Genomic DNA, 18,984 nt, shown 5'->3' with positions numbered 1-18,984 from the left:
AATTAATATCTCAATTTTTCCACATTTCTTCTAACATTTGTCACTTTCCCCTTCGATCATTTAGCCAACCTGATAGCTATAAAATGATAGCTCAAAGCTGTTTTAATTTGTGTTTCTCTAATAATAGTTTCAAGCATTTTTTTCATGTGACCATAAATTGTTTTGATTTCTTCATCGGAAAGCTGTCTGTTCATATCTTTTTACCATTTATCAATTGGGGAAATTTTTTTTCATGCTACATATGTAAAATTATATTGAAATTGCTTAGAAAGATCTGTAATAAGAAATAAAAAAGTAAAACAGATACATACATACATTTATATGCATATATGTACATATGTACACACGTATATTGTTTACTTAGCAAGGCTAGCAAGAATGAATAAAATAAGCTGATATTTAAAAAAAAAGAGAACACATCTTAAGCAGAAAGGCAACATAGGCCAAGAGAGACTAACATCCCTCACTGTAATAAGGAGACATCACTCACAGAAAGTTTCTGTGTAAAGTATTTGTGTACAAATAGAAGGGAAAGGCCAAAGAAATTAGATCTATCATCTCCTAGAGGGAGTTTGAACAACATGAGTTTAACCAAACCACGTCTGGAAAAATAATCAACTGACAACAAAATATTGAATGTTGTTAGCTGTTATAGGAGATCAGGTGGGAATTTGAAAGGCAAAGAATATTGAAAAGAAGTGTAAGGAGAAAATGATGGATGGAGAGAAGTTCTCGTTTGGAATTGGAATGAAAAGTAGGAATTGTCTCCAACCACCTGAATATGGAGGAGCAGTTTGAGAGATTGAGGGATGACAGAGCTCCATGCACTTTAGGAAAGAACCGTAATAACCATTTTCCTGTTCCCTGCAAATAATAGGGATATGGCTATCCTGGCCAATAAGCTCACTCATGCCTAGGCATGGACTTGTTTCATTACTGTTTTGTTTATCTAGAGAAAATATCTGGAGTTTTATTTCCCCCTTACAGCTTTTTCATGAAAATGGACAGAGACATGATTTCTTTAGCATGCGCACTTTTAAAAGTCAGTTCTCTGACTCCCTTTTAAAAAAGGATTCCATTTGTTAAGATTTTGCTGGTTTGGGATATTTTTCTTTCTTTAGATCTATCTCCTGTCATTAAGTCCATGGCTACTTTATAGCTGATTATGGATATTGAATCTAAGTAAATGACTATCTTGATTTGAATTAGAAGATCTCTAGTTATATTTCCTTGCCATTTTTGTCTTCTTTTCATTTCTTTTTCTTGGGGAAAAAAAATCTGAGTCAATGGAGATAATTGCAAACTTAAATATTGCGAACTTGACATTTGGGCATAATGAGGCAATTCTGTGGGTGGTGAGACTTCACTATATAGCCAGTGTTCATAAACTAACACATCTCCTCTTGGTCTTTTCTTTAGGGAACACCAAAGGAAGGAAAAAGTACAAAAAGAAAATTCCAAGAGGCCAGTGAAGGGCCCCCACCAAAACGAAAGAATGAAATATCTTTACTCCCTGCCAAGAAAACCAATGTTAAAGAGGTCGAAAGGACTGGAAAGGGAAAGCCAGAAGGTCTGATTTCTCCAAAGAAGCACTCAGCTGTCCAAACTAATGAGAGACAAGCAGAAAGACCATTCATTAAGACTTCATCATTATTTAAAAACAACCCTGAAATTCCAGAAATCCACAGGTATGTTCCATGGGTTATTCGTTGGGGGGAATCAAAGACAATAAATATACTTCAACTAATTTCATCATTTAACTGAATTGGAGGCTGATTCACAGGTATATTGTTCTTTGTTTGCAGAGCTATGGTGAAGCAGGTACAAGAAAAAGTATTTACTTCAGATTCTTTTCATGATTTGGGCCTTCATCCACATTTGGTGAGTATCTTCTGAGCTTTCAAAAGGTTTTTCTTTTTGCCAAGAAAACTCCTTCCTTTGGAAGACCTTTACTTTATGTTGACTATCTGTATAGACCTTAGGTGCTTTGGTGGGGGGAGAAACTTGCTGTGGAAAGAAATAGAAATGAGGTTATTTTTGCAGCAGGTCAAGTGAGATCAGATTAGTTCCATTATACTCTGCTGGTGAAAATTTAATGGCTTCAGGCTGTCATTTATTCAACAACCATTTATTAATTGTCTACCATGTGCATTGCCCTATGGTTTATGTTGGGAGAGAAACAAAAATAAATAAGATAGTCCCTGACCTCAAGGCTGTTTCTCTGCTGCCATGGTATAGATCATGTGCAGGGAGAGACTGACAGCTGTTCTGACCCAACTGCTGCTTTATTTATGATATGTGAAAGAAAAATGTAGTCCCACTTACCTTTCTCATTACCATATGTGTTTATCAGAGCAGTCACTGATGTTAGAATCCAGTGGCCATGGGTATGAGAATTGAGAGCATTTGGGCTTTTAACTGAAGAGTCTATTTCCTGAGGTTTGTAGGGTGTGGTATCTACCATACTATGCAGTTTCCCCAAGCAAATGGACACTGTTCCTTATTAATAATAAGTTGTTTAGGCTTACTGTGAAGTAAGGAGCATAGAATACATTCTCTCTTGTGTGGTCTTAATTTTAGTTTAATCCCTGCTTAGAGTTTTACCTAAGCCATTTTGCTGTTCCACATTTGAATATCAGAACTTATTATATCAGTGTGACTCACCTTTATCTCAGAATTGGTGCCATCTTCATTTTTCTCTTATTTCCTTTACTCCTTTAAATTCTATAATTCCAAGGAAGTGACAGTGAACATGCTTGGTTTTGCTTCTTATCTTATTAGATTTCAACAATAAACACTGTCCTGAAAATGTCCAGTATGACCAGGTAAGAGTTCCAGATCAAACTTGAAGCTTCTTTAGGATCCAGATGAGTTCCATGAAATAAGATTTAAATGTGGTAAAGAGAACTGAAAGAAAATATTAACTCACACATTATGAAGGAATGTCAGATGGCTAACTAACTTTATGACTAGTTAAGTCACTAGCTTCTAATTTATCAAATGAGGGGACTAATCTACATGACATCTAGGGATTATATTAAGTCTTCATTCTGTGAAGACTTTGATACAGTTTATTATTTTATGAGATTGCTATTTCAATTGGATTTATCAGTGATTTTCTTTTAACATAATGTAGTCAGAATAATAGTTTAGAACAGTGCAGTTTCAGTTGTAGAATTATTATGCTGGTAATAATAATAGGAATCAATCAGAAGGGATAGGAATAAATAGTTGGTTTGGAAGCAAAAAAGATACTGAGATCAAACAAAAAATTTGGTGGGATGATTATTATCCCAGAATTTTATATTTATCTTCATACTTTTAAGTAAGTCCCAAAAATTGCATCTAAAAAAGTTTCTTGCTAATATTCCCTGTTCTCAGTTCCTGATTACCCCACCTATACAAAGAAAAAGGGTCTTAGATTTTTAAATTTCTCATTGAGATAGCAGTTTGATATAACTGATTTCATGGAATTCGACTTTTCTGTAGCCCTGAAAGATGAGAGAAATTTTATGGGAATTTGAGCCTGTCAATCCAAAAATTTTCCTCTTATAGCCATATCCTTCTATTAATGTAAGCTCAGATTAGCCTATTTATCCTGTAAACATTTCTGGGGTAATTTTTTATAAATAAATGTGTATTTTCTCTATGCACCACAGTGTTCAGAAGCAAAGTATTCCTTCATTGCTAGAAGGCAGAGATGCTCTTGTAAGATCCCAGACAGGATCAGGTCAGCATTTAATTTTTCATCTGTCTTTTACTGCTCAGTATTCCTACAATTATATTGTAAAGGGTGTGTGTGTGTGTGTGTGTGTGTGTGTGTGTGTGTGTGTAACTATAACACTAATTTTATCCATTTAATAAAAGGAGAGACCTATGGAACTTATCAAAATTAAGCATGTTTAGGAACTAAACTATTTCCACTATTGATTGCTCCAACTTATAATTAGAAAATTATATCATCCTCTTTCTCCCCCTACTACACACTCATTCTGTGTTCAGACACAGATAGCCCCACAATAATGGTTTTCTTAAAATTATGTGAATGCTACAAAGAAATTAACTTTTGAGTAGAGAACTTTTCAGTGAAACTGATCTTATCACAACACGTTATTGGGACAACGTTCATTTTGTTTAGAAATGGGGAATTTTTTTGTTGTTGTTTTCAATCCAATTTGTAGTTGCTCTATTGAATTCTCCCGTAGAAACTCATTTGCTCCTCTTTTCCATTGATATGATTTGAGGGTTGTTCAGGTTGATCAAAATCCAAAGTTTCTGTCATCTGGTTGTTTTTTTCATTGTCTTCTGTAGGCTCTTTGATGGGGTTCCATTTGACTTTTAGTAGACTCACATATTTTACACATCACAGAAATACCTTCAAAGGGTCACTTAGTGAATCTTTTACCTTTAGCTCATAGATGTTGTTAGTAGAACCTCAGGAAATGAGCTCTCTCCCAGGTTCTCCAGTCAGCCTCCAGACCAAATGTTGCTGGAACAGTTTAGGAAATATTGCTTCTTGTTTAGTGGATAAAGGTCTAAAGGCTTCCTGGCTATTTTAGAAATATAGAATTCACTAAAATGTAATCAGAAGGAAATTGGAAATTAATTGGATATGGATCCTTTTTCATTCTGGTTTAACATCCTTCTCTTTAAACTGAGGCCATCCATTTGTGAAAGTATGTTATTTTTTTCTCTCTTCCTCTGGCCTAAAATCACACCACCACCAAAAGAATAGCACAGCATTTCTCCCTGGTGGCCTTTGATTTTATTTTTTGCAAGAGCTGAAGTCTGTAGCGTCCACTGTTTTTATTACTTTTACATTTATTTCTTTAAAAGGTAAAACACTTGCCTATTGCATCCCTGTGGTTCAGTCTCTTCAAGCAATGAAGTCGAGAGTACAGGTTCGTATAAGTAAAATGTGTTTTTCAGTTATTGTTCACTATGAAAAAGTAGCTATCAAATTGAATCAGAATAGCCATATTGGGACTGATAGAATCTCTTTTCTCTGAGCAGTGTTCTATCTATTAAACCTAAATATTGCTAATCCTCCTGCTCACAGTGGGGAAGAATAATAACAAATTCATGATTCAATGTTCTGCTTATATTTTTTACTATAAAAGTTAATCACTTCTTAAATTAAGTAAAACTTAATACCTTGATTGCGGCAACTACTAACACTTCTTTATATCTTCAATACAGCTCGCAAAGTGTTTTGCTCTTAGTAGACACTTAATAAATATTTATCAATTTGGTTTATAGGTTTGAGTAGATGAAAATTAATTGTTAAAAAATATAAGAATGAAATTCTAACATGGGAGTGAACATTCATGCTTGTTTTTTACTCAGAACTCATGATTATGAATAGAACAAACAAGTAATTTAATTTGACATCAGTTGTATAAACAAGACTCTAACTAATGGTTTTGCTAATTGATTTTTCCTCTTTTGAACCTTATTGAAATTGTTCTCTAATCTGTGAAATACAATTGGTCACAGTACCATACTAATAACCAGTAAATAAATAAGCATTGTAAGTGCCTACTGTGTTTTGCTTTGGGGATACAAAGGCAAAAAAATGAAGCAATCCCAAATTTGGGTTTCTGTGGAGGGCTAACAGCTTTAGTCTTCATAAAATTCACCCCAGTTCAAGTTGAATATCCCCAAAATATACATCCTTCAATATAGAGAACAAGTGAGTGAATATGGATGAATTCACATAAACTCACTACCTCTAATAGAAAATCATTCAACTTGCATCTTAGAAACATCATCTAAAGTCATTTGTTCATTCAAAAAAAATATCTAAGGTGTATACTTGAGCAAAAGTCAATAACTACCTGAAGAAGAATATTTCCATTGTAATAGATAGGAAGCAATGAATGATGAGCCACTCTCAGAAACAAGAAGATCCAGGTTCAAGCCCTTTTCCTGTTACAGCCTGGCAAGTCACTTATCCTTTCAGAGTCTAGGCAACTCTCTAAGAATGAATTGCAGAGAAGGTGCTAAGCTGCATTGGTAGAGGGAATTCCCATCTGAGAGTTACCAATATTGATAAATCACAGATTAAGTTCTTATTTTGTGATTGACTTATGTTGGTTTGAATTTCTGAGCTGTTCTATAAATTAGTACTGGAAAAAATGATCAAATTGTTTTATGAAGTTTTTTCTTTTGTAAAATTTTATTTTATTTTCAGTTCTAAATTATTTCCCTTTCTTGCCCCATTGTGAAATCAAGAAAAACAAAACCCATTACAAATATTAGCCATAGGTAATGAAAAAGAAAAGAAAGGGAAAAATATGCATGCAAAGTTTTTTTCTTAAGGTCAAGAGAGTTACCCAGTCTTCAAGCCGGAGAAGACCTTAGAGGTCATCTAATCCCAGAATTTTCTTTTTACAGAGAAGGATACTGAAGCCCAGAAAGGGAAATGATTTGGCCACATATCTGTGATTTTGTTAATAGGGTGAACTCCTAAGGGATGAATTCTTACTAGTACAGAAAGACAACGTAGAGGATTATTAGGGACACTAATGGGTTAAATGTTGAACTAATGGTTACAGTTTGTATATTCTAGTCAGAACTTCAACCCCAAGTCTCCCAATTCCAAAGCCAGTCCTTTGTCCATTCACCACATTCCCTTAGTGGATATAGTTTGATTTGTTTTACATTCAAATCTATTAACAAGTCATTATAATGGGATTGGAGAAGCCCATTGTAATTGTTCAAATATGTTCTTGTACCAATCAAAATATTATATTTAATGATTTCGCATGAAAATTTCTTTATAATCATAGTATTTTTTTTTTTTAAAGAGGGTTGACTTGGGGGCAGCTAGATTGCACAATGGATAGAATTCTAGCCTTTAAGTTGGAAGGATCTGAGTTCAAATTCAGCCTCAGATACTTAATACTTTGTAGCTGTGTGGTCCTGGGCAAGCCATTTAACTCCAGTTGCCTTACCAAAAATAATAATAATAATAATAATAATCATTTTAGAAAAATATCTTTTAAAAATAAATAAAGAGGGTTGACTTCCTGGGAGGGGTATATAGGGAAGTAAATATTAGAAAATGTAGGTAATTACGTGAACTGATGCTAAGTGAGATGAGCAGAACCAGGAGATCATTATACACAGCAACAACAAGACTATACAATGATCAATTCTGATGGAAGTGGCTCTCTTCAGTATTGAGATGATTCAAACCAGTTCCAATTGTGCAGTGATGAAGAGAGCCCTCTACACCCAGAGAGAGAACCGTGGAAACAGACGTGGAACACAACATAGCATTCTCTCTCTGTTGTTATTTGCTTGCATTGTGTTTTCTTTCTCAGTTTTTCTTTTTCTTTCTTCAGATTTTTCTTGCACAATAAGATAATTTTCTATGTATACATATATTGGATCTAACATGTATTTCAACATATTTAACATGTATTGGACTATCTGCCAGCTAGGGGAGGGGGTGGGAACAAGGAGGGGAAAATTTGCAACAAAAAGTTATGCAAGGGTCAATGTTGGAAAAAATTGCCCATGCATATGCTTTGTAAATAAAAAGCTTTAATAAAAAAATTAAAAGAAAAAAAGAAAATATAGGTAATATGGAAAAAAAAAACATACCAAAAATTTATTTTAAAAAATTAAATTTCCAAGCCACAATATTGTCTTTTTAAAGTTACATTCAATGCAATAAGATTCTAATATAGACAAAATAATTCGAAAGAAGATTTGATTATTAAAGGACTAGACCTGTAAAAAATAAAAACCAAACAGGTTTCTGGGAAATGGAAAAATCAAGCTACCAAACAGATTCTAAATTACTTTGGTAATAGAATTAAACCATGTTTCTTTTCTATATTTTTTACTTTTTTTCCAATGACTTTGATTTTTTTACTCTGTCTATCCCATCTCCATAAGAAAGTGTTCTCTCTCCCACATTTTTTTTCTTTTTCTCAGTTTGTAAAGAGAAAGTTAGGATTTGAATTTTAGGGTTTCCAGTGTCATTTAATAGCATGTTTATACTTTCTTATCAGAATATTTAATACTAATGGTATAAATTTCATCATAATCTCATGAAAGGTAAGGTAAGAAAAACTGCTTTGAATTCCATCTTTGGGTTTATTTATTTGTCATCAAACATTTATTGAGAACTTACTTTGTACAAAAGAGAGCAGGAACTATTTTTTGCCTTTGTATCTACTATGTTTTGCACAGTACCTGACAAATAGCGGGTATTTAATAAATGCTTGTTGATTTACTTGTTCAAGGCACTGGTGATTTGGAGGTCCTTTAATTGTGTCATGTTAAGTTCTCTGTGTCTATAGTTTTGTGAAAATGCATTCAGTGAACTCGTTATTCCTTATTACTTTTTACCTCTCTTAACAGCGCAGTGATGGTCCCTATGCTTTGGTATTAGTGCCAACAAGAGAGGTAGGCAATTTGACTCTCAAGGTTAATCTTAAGTATTTTCATTGTTATTGAGTTTCAAACTTTAATTTTTTTCTCTTGAATATTTCATCCCCGAAAGCCAGCAGATATGGGTGAACTGCGATACATCCCATTTACCTATTTCTTCCTTTTTTCTGAACTTCTTCCTCTCTCACACTGTTAATTCTTATAGAGATATAGAAGGAAAATTCAGCAGCCAGATATCCTATTGTCTGAAAACCAAATGAAATTTCATGAAAGCTTTTTTCCTTAAAATGAAATAGAAGCATGTTGATTTTGGCTGTACAACTTAGCACCCAAGTTAAGATTAAATAAAAAATTATTTAAAATCATTTTTAAGAAGCCACTTCCACAAAAATCTTACTTATTTCCTAGAAAGTGAATCTCCCAAGATCTTTCTTCTATATGATTTATTTGCCTTCAAAGGCAATTTCAGAACAGGGTGTCAGTGTTTTCTATATCAAATGCTAATAACTTTCCATGCAGAGAATTGATCGAAGGTATCTAGTTTGGGGCACAGCCTTTTATACAACCTGCAGTGCAATATCTCAGCTCAATTTCAGGAAAGGAGAAGGCACTAAAGCTATTTAAATTTTTACAGCAGCAAACTTGCTACTTCCTTACAATGCTTCATGAATACTAAGCATGTGGGAAACTATATATGGTTGGTTAAAGTGATACTGTCAGGACCTTTTGGTGGTTGTTAAAAGATGATAATTAATCTCATTTTTATTTTTCTATGGCTGCCTGTGCTTTCTTGCAGACTTGAGAAATGAACATCTTTTTGCCTTAAAATGTTAAAATTACCTTAGTAGCACACTTAGAAGGCAGTTAGTTGTTAACCCTTTGTAGCAAAGTTTCTAAGTGTTAGCCTGTTGCTTCACTGTTCCAGTTCCAGTTCATTTCAAATTGACTTGCTGTTATTTCCTTCTCTCTTTGTGCACCAGAGATGTCTAAATGCATGTGTGGTGCTCTGGGAATTTGAGCCAGCAGAGGGAGCACAAAACACTATTTTTGTATAAGTCCTAGAAATAGATGTGATGTGTTTACCCTCTCTCTTCCCCTACACTCTCCTTGGTTTTCAGAACTAGTATATGAGGAGACAGTTAATGTAGATACTGTTTATCTTTTTATCTTTTTTCTTGAATAGCATATTATAAGCTTTCAGTTGGCTCAAAGTTGAAATACTAATCATTTTGTCAACCCCTATTCTTTGAATTTTTGCAGCTGGCTTTACAAAGCTTTGATACTGTCCAGAAACTGCTTAAGGTAAGAAAGCCATGAGATGGGTTGTATCATTCCATATTTTTCAAAGTTAAAAAAATCAGTCACACTCAGGAAAGACCCAGGAAAGACTTTTAGTTTCCTCCATTTCTTTGACCTTCCATAATAGTCCATGGGAGAATTACTGGGTTCTGTTTTGGAATTGGGAAGATTTTGTGCTTTCTATCCATTGGATATTGGCCACAGCTAGATTTTTGGTTTTTACCCAGTTGGTCATTGGTATCCTTCACTACTTATATTTCCTCAAGATGTTCACCATGCCCAAACATGTGCACTGAGCACCAGAAGCCACTTTAAGAGCTGCAAGTGGTGCATTTATGAGGCCAAGGAGAAAGGGGCAAAATTTCGATGTATGTCAGCTCTAGGCTGGGCAAAGGATTTTACTTAAGCTTCCATTTCTCCTGTTGCTTGGGTATTGGGAAGCACTGTTTTCTACTGTAAGTAACCGAAAGCAATAGACTTGTGAAATGTGTTTTTCCTTTTATTCCATAAGAAAAGCAATAGTTTTTTGAAGCAATGGAAAAAGGGATACATTTCTCTCTTCTTATGCAGCATGGAAAACCTATTGTGGAGTTAAAATTTTAAGTTATTGTCAGTCTTTTAACTGTGAACATTGTGATCTCTATGAGCTGTATCTCATGCTATTAAGCCTTCCTGATAACTCTGAATTCTTTACCTTGATTTGTATAAATGATAAAAAAAAATTTTTTTAATTAGTTCATGTACTCTAGGTTTAAAGGGGGAACAAAAGTTTTATATTGATCTTGAACTGTTCCCTCCACTGTAGCCATTTACTTGGATTGTGCCTGGAGTGTTAATGGGGGGAGAGAAGAGAAAATCAGAAAAGGCCAGGTAAGAACGGACCACTTAAATATTCTATTTTGGGGTTCCATTTCTCTCCTACAGTTCTTTTAGAATCACTCTTACCCATGGTTCCTTTAAATCAGGGGACAAGCTTCTCTCAGGCTGCGTGTTTCATAGTTCCAACACAGAAGCTATTGGGTCAGCAGGGAACTGTCACATCCAGACAGTTCTGTTTTTAAAATATTGATGAGCCTTCTGATTTAATAATCCCTAGGGAGAGTGGTAGTAGTAGGGTAGTAGCAAGAACAAGAGTAGTAGCAGGAGCAATAGTAGTGATAGCAGTGGTACTAGTAGTAGTGGTAGTGGTGCTGGTGGTAGTAGTAATAGATGATAATAAAACTTTGAGAATGCTTTTTTTTTAAGTACACCTATACTGATAATTAATATTATAGATTGCCTTATTTGATAGAGGACCAGGTGGGAAATAGTGACTAGAAAAAAAGCTAAAATCATCTGTTTGTTTTTTAATCTTTTGTATTATTTTGTAGTTGGTAATAAGTAACATGTTGAAATTGAAATGCACTCTTTAACCTGAAATCCAAATATCTAATTGTGTTCAGCAGGATAGGGAGATTGCAAAAGACTTTTAACTCAATTGCATCTTGGTAATCATGTATTTTCATTTCATCTATTGAGCTGAAGGGCTTTTCATGATTTTATGATATCTGGAATTAATACTACCAAAAAACCCAGATCTACCTGTTACGTTTTGTTCTTTTTTTCTTGAGATTTCTATTGATATAGACACATTTGCTTTATTACATATGTTTCTGTGTATTTTATTTTAAACAGGCTACGCAAAGGGATAAACATCCTAATCTCTACTCCTGGACGTCTGGTAGATCACATTAAATCCACCAAAAACATTCACTTCAGTCGAATACAGTGGTTGATTATTGATGAGGCAGACAGGTGAGCTTCCTTCTGCTAAACTCACAGACTTCAGAGGGAAATGTTTGCTTCTTCTGTTTTCTGTTTTAAACTGCAAAGTCTACAACCTGACTCATTTCCCCTGATATAAATATGAATTCCCTCTCTTTTGCCATCTCAGGATCCTGGATCTGGGTTTTGAGAAGGACATTACAGTGATTCTCAATGCCATCAATTCAGAGTGTGAAAAGCGTCAGAATGTTCTATTATCAGCCACTCTTACTGAAGGTTCGTTGGATGAATAATGTTTGTGATAGCTTCATTTTTATGTAGATAACCTGAATTACTATTTGAAATTGAACATGATATGTCCACATATCCATTTGAGTATTGCTAAAAGTAACTAGTCCCTGAGAAGGAATCACATCATAGAAAGATGAGGCATATAGAGGTAGAATGCAACTATATATACATTGACCCAATGGCTCTCTCATATAGTTTTGTTTAAAACCATCTTTATTCTGCAAAGGGTTTCAATGAGTTAATGGGGAGTTTTGTTTTGTTTTGTTGAGGCAATGGAGTTAAGTGATTTTATCATTAATGGAGAATTAATGATCATTAATGGAAGTCATTAATGGAGAATAATGAGAAAAAGGCTATGGTTTAAAAAAAAAAAAAAAGGCAAAGCCTAAAGAATCCCTTCTAGCAAGAAAGGTTGAAGAGAAGGAAAAAGCTCTGGTTTGGGGGTGCTATGACCCAGGCTCAAATTCAGAATCTGATTTGTACTTCCCTTCACTGAGTCTCAGTTTTCTCATCAGTAAATAAGAGTAGTGGACCACATGATCTGCAGCCTCTATGGTTTTAGCATGTGAGCAGACACAAGCTTTCTCTCTGCTCCAACATCAAGCCTTATCCTCTCCATTCTAAGTGTGTATTTAACAAAGCCTTTGAACCTTAGACTCCCATTAGTACCCTCAAAGCATATTCATCTCTTGAGCTTTCCACCATCACTGTGAGGTATATAAGACAGAAATTAGTAATCCCTTTTACAAGTGAAGAAACTGAAGGCACAGAAATCAAATGACATGTTAATCAGAGTCATATAGTCAGTAATTATTGAAATAGGGACTAGAATCAACTTCTCTGACTCCTCGTTTGTTATTTTTATGGCATCACTTTTAGGGCCCTCATCTTTGTGTCTGTGTCCTATGGGATACTGGGGGGAAAAGCATGGCTCTATCCCTTTAGCTAGACTGTACTGGCATGGGAAGTGTTCTGGCATTGAAAAGTAGTCCAACTAAAAAGTCCTAATATCCCAGTGAGAAGTTATGAATGACCCATTTCACATTGTATATTTAATAATAATAGGAAGAATAGGTATCATTTTAAAGCTTAGGAAGCATTGTGTATGTTATCTTATTTGATTTATCACCAGTTTCTCCTTTTCTCTTTTGTTAAAAGGAGTAGCAAGGTTGGCAGATATCAGTTTGCACAATCCAGTCAGTATTTCTGTATCAGATGAAACCTGTGACCAACATATCAAAGGTTGCAAAGCAGCTAGAGGAGACGGTCACCTACAAACTAGTGCTAAGCCGGACACCTTTGCTGTGCCCGAGAAACTCCAACAGCATGTGACCCTGGTTCCCAGCAAATTGAAGCTTGTCACACTAGCAGCCTTCATTCTTGGAAAATGTGAGGTAAGCATGGGGACAGGACCTGATCTGCCTTTTATTCTGGTCCTGGAAAGAATGAGCTAGACTTCTACAAGGATCACACTCTGGTTGGAAGCCCTCCGACTATTATACTTGTCTATTTTTTCAGGCTGTAGCTCACAGGAGGAATTTTTCCATCATATTTAGACATATACAGGAAGGTACTGACAGTCATTGTGTACAGAGCAAAGCATCACCAAAAAATTATCTTTCCTGGGACTGATATTGACAATATAATAGACAGTAGGAATGTTTAGGGGATCAATTCCAGATAAGGAGAACTGAGGCTAATGGACTTGAGTTTTTTTTTTTTTTAAGGATTATGGTTTTTATAGTATTTATTTATTGTATTTATATAATGTCTTTTTTCCCAAGGGACCCTTGAAAGGAAAATTGTAGATGGAGAAACTCAAGAATGAAACCTTTATAGTTAACTACAGACGTAAACTAAAGTAAACAGATGCTTACTGGGCCTTACTATGTTTCTGAGACTCCCTAAAAGAATATCTACTCTTCACAGATACAAACAAACCAATCCTGTGTTAGTATATAGCCTTCAAATAACCTCTCTCACCTTTGTCTCAAGAACAGAGTGGTTCCATTGCCCATGTTTTCAAATCCGTGTCAGCATGGCCAGTCATCTTAGCTTCTGATTCATTTTATGTTAACCTGATCACAAAATCTCTTGTCTTATTTTGTTTGTTTTGTTTTCCCTTGGATTGAAACAGTTTGAAAAAAATCAGAAGCTGATTGTCTTTTTCTCGAGCTGTGAACTGGTTGAGTTCTACTACCACCTCTTCCTCCAGACCCTGCTGAGCAGCTCCATGGCCTCAGCATCAGGGCAGTCACCATCTGCCTCCTCCCGATTAAAATTCCTGCGTCTGCATGGCAACATGGAACAGGAGGTAAGCCCTGCCACCTCTCACCATGGAACAGAATCTCCCTGAGATTAGAAACTGGGGAAAGGCCAGCCCAAGTCCCATCTAAACTGTCCTCCAGTTTCGGTGTTCAGGCTTGGGGAAGACTTATTGTTTTGCCTAAAATGAGCCTCCCATCAGAGATAGTTAATAGATTGGACTGATTGATTGATCTAGGCAGGGGAGGACTGTGGTCCTCATCTGCACCAAGAGCTGTGCTTGGTTGCCCCTTGTTGCTGGCCTCTCCTCCACCTAAGAGATCTAGCAGGCCCTAAGTTTGGCCTGAATCTATCTCAACCAGCTGTTAAGGCAACAGAGCACCACTAAGTAGCTGGCACCAGGGAAGGGTTTTGCCTTTTTAGTACCCAGTGTGTAATTAGTGCTTGATGTCTTCAAATTAAGAGCATTAATGGAGCTAAATTGTGGATCCCATATGGTACTGCTGAGCGTGACTGCTGTCATTGTCAACAAGATACAGCGCTCTCTCTTTTTAAAAAATCTTTTTGGGAGTAGGTACAGTGCACCAAAAGGACTTTGGGTCCCATCTCTATTCCTGGCAAAGAATTTCATATCTTGTCTGGGATCAAGTGTGTTAAGTTTTGCTTTTTTAGGTACTTGGACAGCTCTCTCATTCAACCTTGTACTCTAACTAGGTCACACATTTAGGGAAGCTGAGCCAGTTTGGGAAGCAAAGCTTTAGGCAAGCACAGTGGAAGGGTGGAACAATGGATTAGCAGAAAATGGACCTAAGGGATGTTATCTCAGAGAATAGATAAGTAGGCTGGATGAGAAAACTTGTAATGAAATGGTGAGATCAAACCAGCAAGCTGGAAGTAAGATGATTTGGGCAAATGCTGTGTTTTGATTGAAATAGAACGTCAAAGCTTAGAAACTGGATACAACCTTCTCATTTCACAGATGGGGAAACTGAGGCTCAGATAAGGAAAAAGACTCCCCTTAAGGTCACAGAGCAAGTTAATATCAGAACCAGAACTACTAGAATCTTTATATCCTAACTCCCAGTCTTTCTACATGCTACCTCTTACACTTTTTTTAATCCCTCAATGGAAGAAACAGTGTAGGGTTTTCTGATTATCCAACCCTCATTGATCTTAGCAAGATGAGCAGATTAAAAACCCTTGCTCAATTTGGTCTGCCCTGGAGAGACCTAAGACTTGGATAAAGGAACATTTTGGAGGTTAGAGCTCTGTTTACTGGTGGAAGTTTGTCTGAACTCCAAGCTCTGCTAGCCAAAAAGTAAAGACAAGAATAGAATTACAGAATTCTATAGCTTTATATTTCTGGCCTGTCTTTAGAAAGCAGTCATCTTATTTTCATTTCTGGAATCCGTTGACTAGTAAGTAGTAAATGCAATAATATTGATACCTCATTTTAAAATATTACTTTAAATAAAGGATTGGGCTTCTCAATGTCTCTGCGAAGTAGGTACAAGTTGAGTGGTTTTATTTCAATTTTTTGTGGGGAAATTTGCTTGAGGCAAAACTGATAATGGAACCTAGTTTGTTGTTCTGTCCATTGAACTTTATGTATGTTTCCCCAAATGATTCTTATCAATGGGTAATAAAGGGAAAAATAGGTTGGAGGGAGACTTTTCATGGTAGATTTGATAGAAACTTAAGAATTTATTAATTTCTCCTTACCTCTCATCTCCAAATTGCTTTATATAAGTCTAGATGACATAGCACCAATTCTTATAAATTCTTTTAGGATTTAAGATTGTGGTTTCAAGTAGAATATAGGATCCACCTGTTTTTGCTTTTCTTCACATCCCCAGTGCTTAGGACAGTGTCTGGCAGATAGTAACTGCTTAACAATGCATGTTGACTATGTGACTGTTAGGACTATGCTCCACTTAATTTTTTTAAAATTTGCTGTGTATGATTTTAGTTGAAAGAGCTAAACTGGAAATCAAGACACTCAAGTTCTAGTCCCATTTTCTGTCACTAACTCCCACTGGGAGCTTGGGCAAGTTACTTTACCTGTTGAAATTTGAGCCTTCTCATCTGTAAAATGAGACTGTTGAGCTGGGTGGTCTCCCTAGCCCCTTCTAGATCTAAAAATCTCTTTGCCTGGGCAATAAAATATGCTATTTTTTTCTTGTCTAGTTTCTGAATCTTTAACTTTTATATAATGTATGTTAGGGATCTTGGTGAGTGAGTAGGATGGACATTCCTAGTCCAGGCTTGAAATTCATTAGCATTTAAGGCAGCCGTGACACAAAGAAAGTCCATGGAGATCAGGCCCAAATCAAAAGGCTGAACAGCTTCTGGATCTCTGTGCATCATTTTCTCTCTCAGGTGTTAGAGAAATGTGTTGCCAGAGATCGTTGCATTCCTGTGGAGCTTAGAAGAGATGCTGCTTTTTACTTTGACCTCCCCCCACCCACCCCCCCATCTTTCCCTCCAGCAGATGGACATGGCTCTGATTGCTCAGAAGTCTGTCTTGAACACCAACAAAAGCCATCCTTCAGGGGAATGAATAAGGGAAAAGAAGTGTTCTATACTAATCAAGGAATCCCCAACTTTTTTTTTTTATTCTGGACCCTTCTTTAAAAAAATCAATCCTTGCTTAATGTTAAAAATAACTGGGAGCCCCTCACAAATGATAGTAGTGTACCATTAAAAAAAAAAAAGACAGAATTCAATAGTACTTTTAAATAAATTTCTAATTTATTAATTCCTATGCCATATAAACATACATTTGAAAAAAATAATAATAGTTACATAAAACCTTATTCATTTCAGCCTACAGAAACCATGTTTGCTAAATAAAGATCAGAATGACAATATTTAGTGCACATGTTGATTTTTCAAATGTCTTACAGTAAGTCTGACCTTGCTAGTCTCCAACTACATGTTAGAAGTCACTATATTAGAACCCTTGTGTTTAAACTTATTCAGAGTAATTCTAAGCTGGGAACTATGCTCATCATAAACTTCCAGATGAATAGATCTTAGAAAGCATCTAACTCAAAGCCCTTGTGTTGTAGGTAAGGAAACAGGTTAGAGAGATAGAACTTAAAACTATCCAGCTAAGTCAGTGGCAGAGCTGGAACAAGAACAACCCTTCTCTCTGCTAAGTTTTCTGATCTGCACATAAGGTTTCCGATCTTACTTTTGGTTTCGGCCATTTTCAGTAATGTATTTATTAGAGTATATTGCTATTAAGATCATGCTAATGAGTACTTTTTTTGAGGGAGGGGGCAATGGGGAGAAAAAAATTAATATTCAACCCAAAGCTTGAGAATCTTGTGTTCTCCTTGATTTATAGTCAGGTTCTTAAGTGAATGTGTTTTACTTTTTCCACTGATAACTTATTCCCTAATTTTTTTGTTATCTTTTTCCTCTCTAATAAAACTTTAATGGTCTTCCTACTGTGAGATCTTGGAGGTTCTTTCCCTTTTCTCATGGCAGAGGCCCTCTGTGTCTTAAAATGGACAGAAAACTAAAAAATTAGGGAATATGAGAAAAATTTGCACAGCTGAAAATATAAACCTGCAATCTGTTTTATAGGAACGAACAGCAGTTTTTCAGGAATTCTCACAATCCAAATCAGGCATCTTGCTTTGTACGGTATGTATTTTTTGCTATTGCCTGGGGAAGGCAAGGAGAGGTTGGGTTTTGGGGATAAGGGGAGGGTCTTGACATTTTGTACTTTCATCAGCCCTACTGGGAGAGGGCATACTCCTGGCTCCTCTGTGTTGAAGGCTTTCCTGTAATATTGATTTGTGGCCTGCCAGTGCCTACACATAGCCGGCTACAACAGTGTGGAGGGCTGGGCTATTTGCTCTCTAATAGTGGCAGCTGTTGGTCTGAAAATGTGTGAATCTTGGCGATTTCTACTCACCGAAAACTTGTAAATTATAGCTATCGGGAGTAATTAGAGCTGAGAAACTCTTTCCAGGTCTGAAATTACTCTGCTTGTTTCTGCACATCTTTCCTTAAAGGAAAATAGATGCAGTTGGGCAGATTTGATTTGCTATTTTATTAAACTATCATTTGCCCTGCAATTTTCAGGGCCAGTTCATTCAGCCTCACTCGTGACAATTTGAGATGACTACTCCTTCCAGTATATTATCTGACCTGTTTAATGTGCATCTCCCTTGTGTTAGTCTAAGAATGAAGAACCTATATCTTCCATGCTTCATACTCTCCAGAGATATACTTATACTCTCCTAAGACCAAAATGGACTTCTCTGATTGTATATCTTGGAGAATACAACTTTAATCCTCAATTGATTATTTGAGTAGTCTCTGTATGCACAGTAATGAAATTCAGTTGTATTGCACAGTATATAGTGAATCTAGTCAACAAATGCTGGGTAGGAACATGGAGAAACTTATCACACTGGATAACTTTCTAGGCTGTGTTCAGTACAATTAATTACATTTTTAAGGGAATTCATTGTTCTCTTAAATTGAATTAGAATTGTCTTCCTTCTCAATTATCTTACTTAAAGTTTGTGAATGAACTTTTGTTTTCTTAGGGTGCACATATAACATGTATTGTCAAATAAAAGACCTGCCTAATGACCCACTAATTCTATTTATCACAGTAAACAGAGTTGACACTTATAATCAGAGGAACTGTAACCAGATGCCAGTCAGAGTAGCTGTGTCTCTGCTATCCTGGCATGTTGCCGTCACAGATCATAGATTATGGATTTAGACTTGGAAGGGACCTTAGAGGTCATAGAATCCAACCTCCTCAATCCAACTAAGCCTGAGAGAGTAAGTGACTTGCCTGTGATTGCACAGCTAATAAGTGTCTAGGTTAGGTAGGAAATCCAGGTACTCCTGAATCCAAGTTCAATGCTCTAGCCACTACACTACACAGCCTCTCTAATAGGTTCATGCCCGGTTTTGCAAAAGTAGGGA

The 18,984-nt window shown here is 35.9% G+C and overlaps 1 protein-coding gene across 1 annotated transcript in view; it reads left to right on the top strand.

Annotated features, from left to right (window-relative positions):
- DDX31 (DEAD-box helicase 31) overlaps positions 1 to 18,984 on the top strand; it is a 92,178-nt gene that overhangs the window by 16,374 nt on the left and 56,820 nt on the right. Inside the window, exons 2-14 of the mRNA XM_051980246.1 lie at positions 1,420 to 1,688; positions 1,806 to 1,881; positions 2,782 to 2,825; positions 3,660 to 3,730; positions 4,837 to 4,901; positions 8,377 to 8,421; positions 9,667 to 9,708; positions 10,511 to 10,575; positions 11,380 to 11,499; positions 11,639 to 11,745; positions 12,919 to 13,154; positions 13,898 to 14,074; positions 17,620 to 17,679. Of these exons, the coding sequence (XP_051836206.1) occupies positions 1,420 to 1,688; positions 1,806 to 1,881; positions 2,782 to 2,825; positions 3,660 to 3,730; positions 4,837 to 4,901; positions 8,377 to 8,421; positions 9,667 to 9,708; positions 10,511 to 10,575; positions 11,380 to 11,499; positions 11,639 to 11,745; positions 12,919 to 13,154; positions 13,898 to 14,074; positions 17,620 to 17,679 (1,377 nt within the window). The remainder of the gene's footprint in view (positions 1 to 1,419; positions 1,689 to 1,805; positions 1,882 to 2,781; positions 2,826 to 3,659; positions 3,731 to 4,836; positions 4,902 to 8,376; positions 8,422 to 9,666; positions 9,709 to 10,510; positions 10,576 to 11,379; positions 11,500 to 11,638; positions 11,746 to 12,918; positions 13,155 to 13,897; positions 14,075 to 17,619; positions 17,680 to 18,984) is intronic.

This window comes from Antechinus flavipes, chromosome 2, assembly GCF_016432865.1.
Source record: "Antechinus flavipes isolate AdamAnt ecotype Samford, QLD, Australia chromosome 2, AdamAnt_v2, whole genome shotgun sequence".
Lineage (NCBI taxonomy): Eukaryota > Metazoa > Chordata > Mammalia > Dasyuromorphia > Dasyuridae > Antechinus > Antechinus flavipes.
Note: the sequence above shows the minus strand (reverse complement) of the source record. Positions and strands in the feature narration are given on the sequence as shown.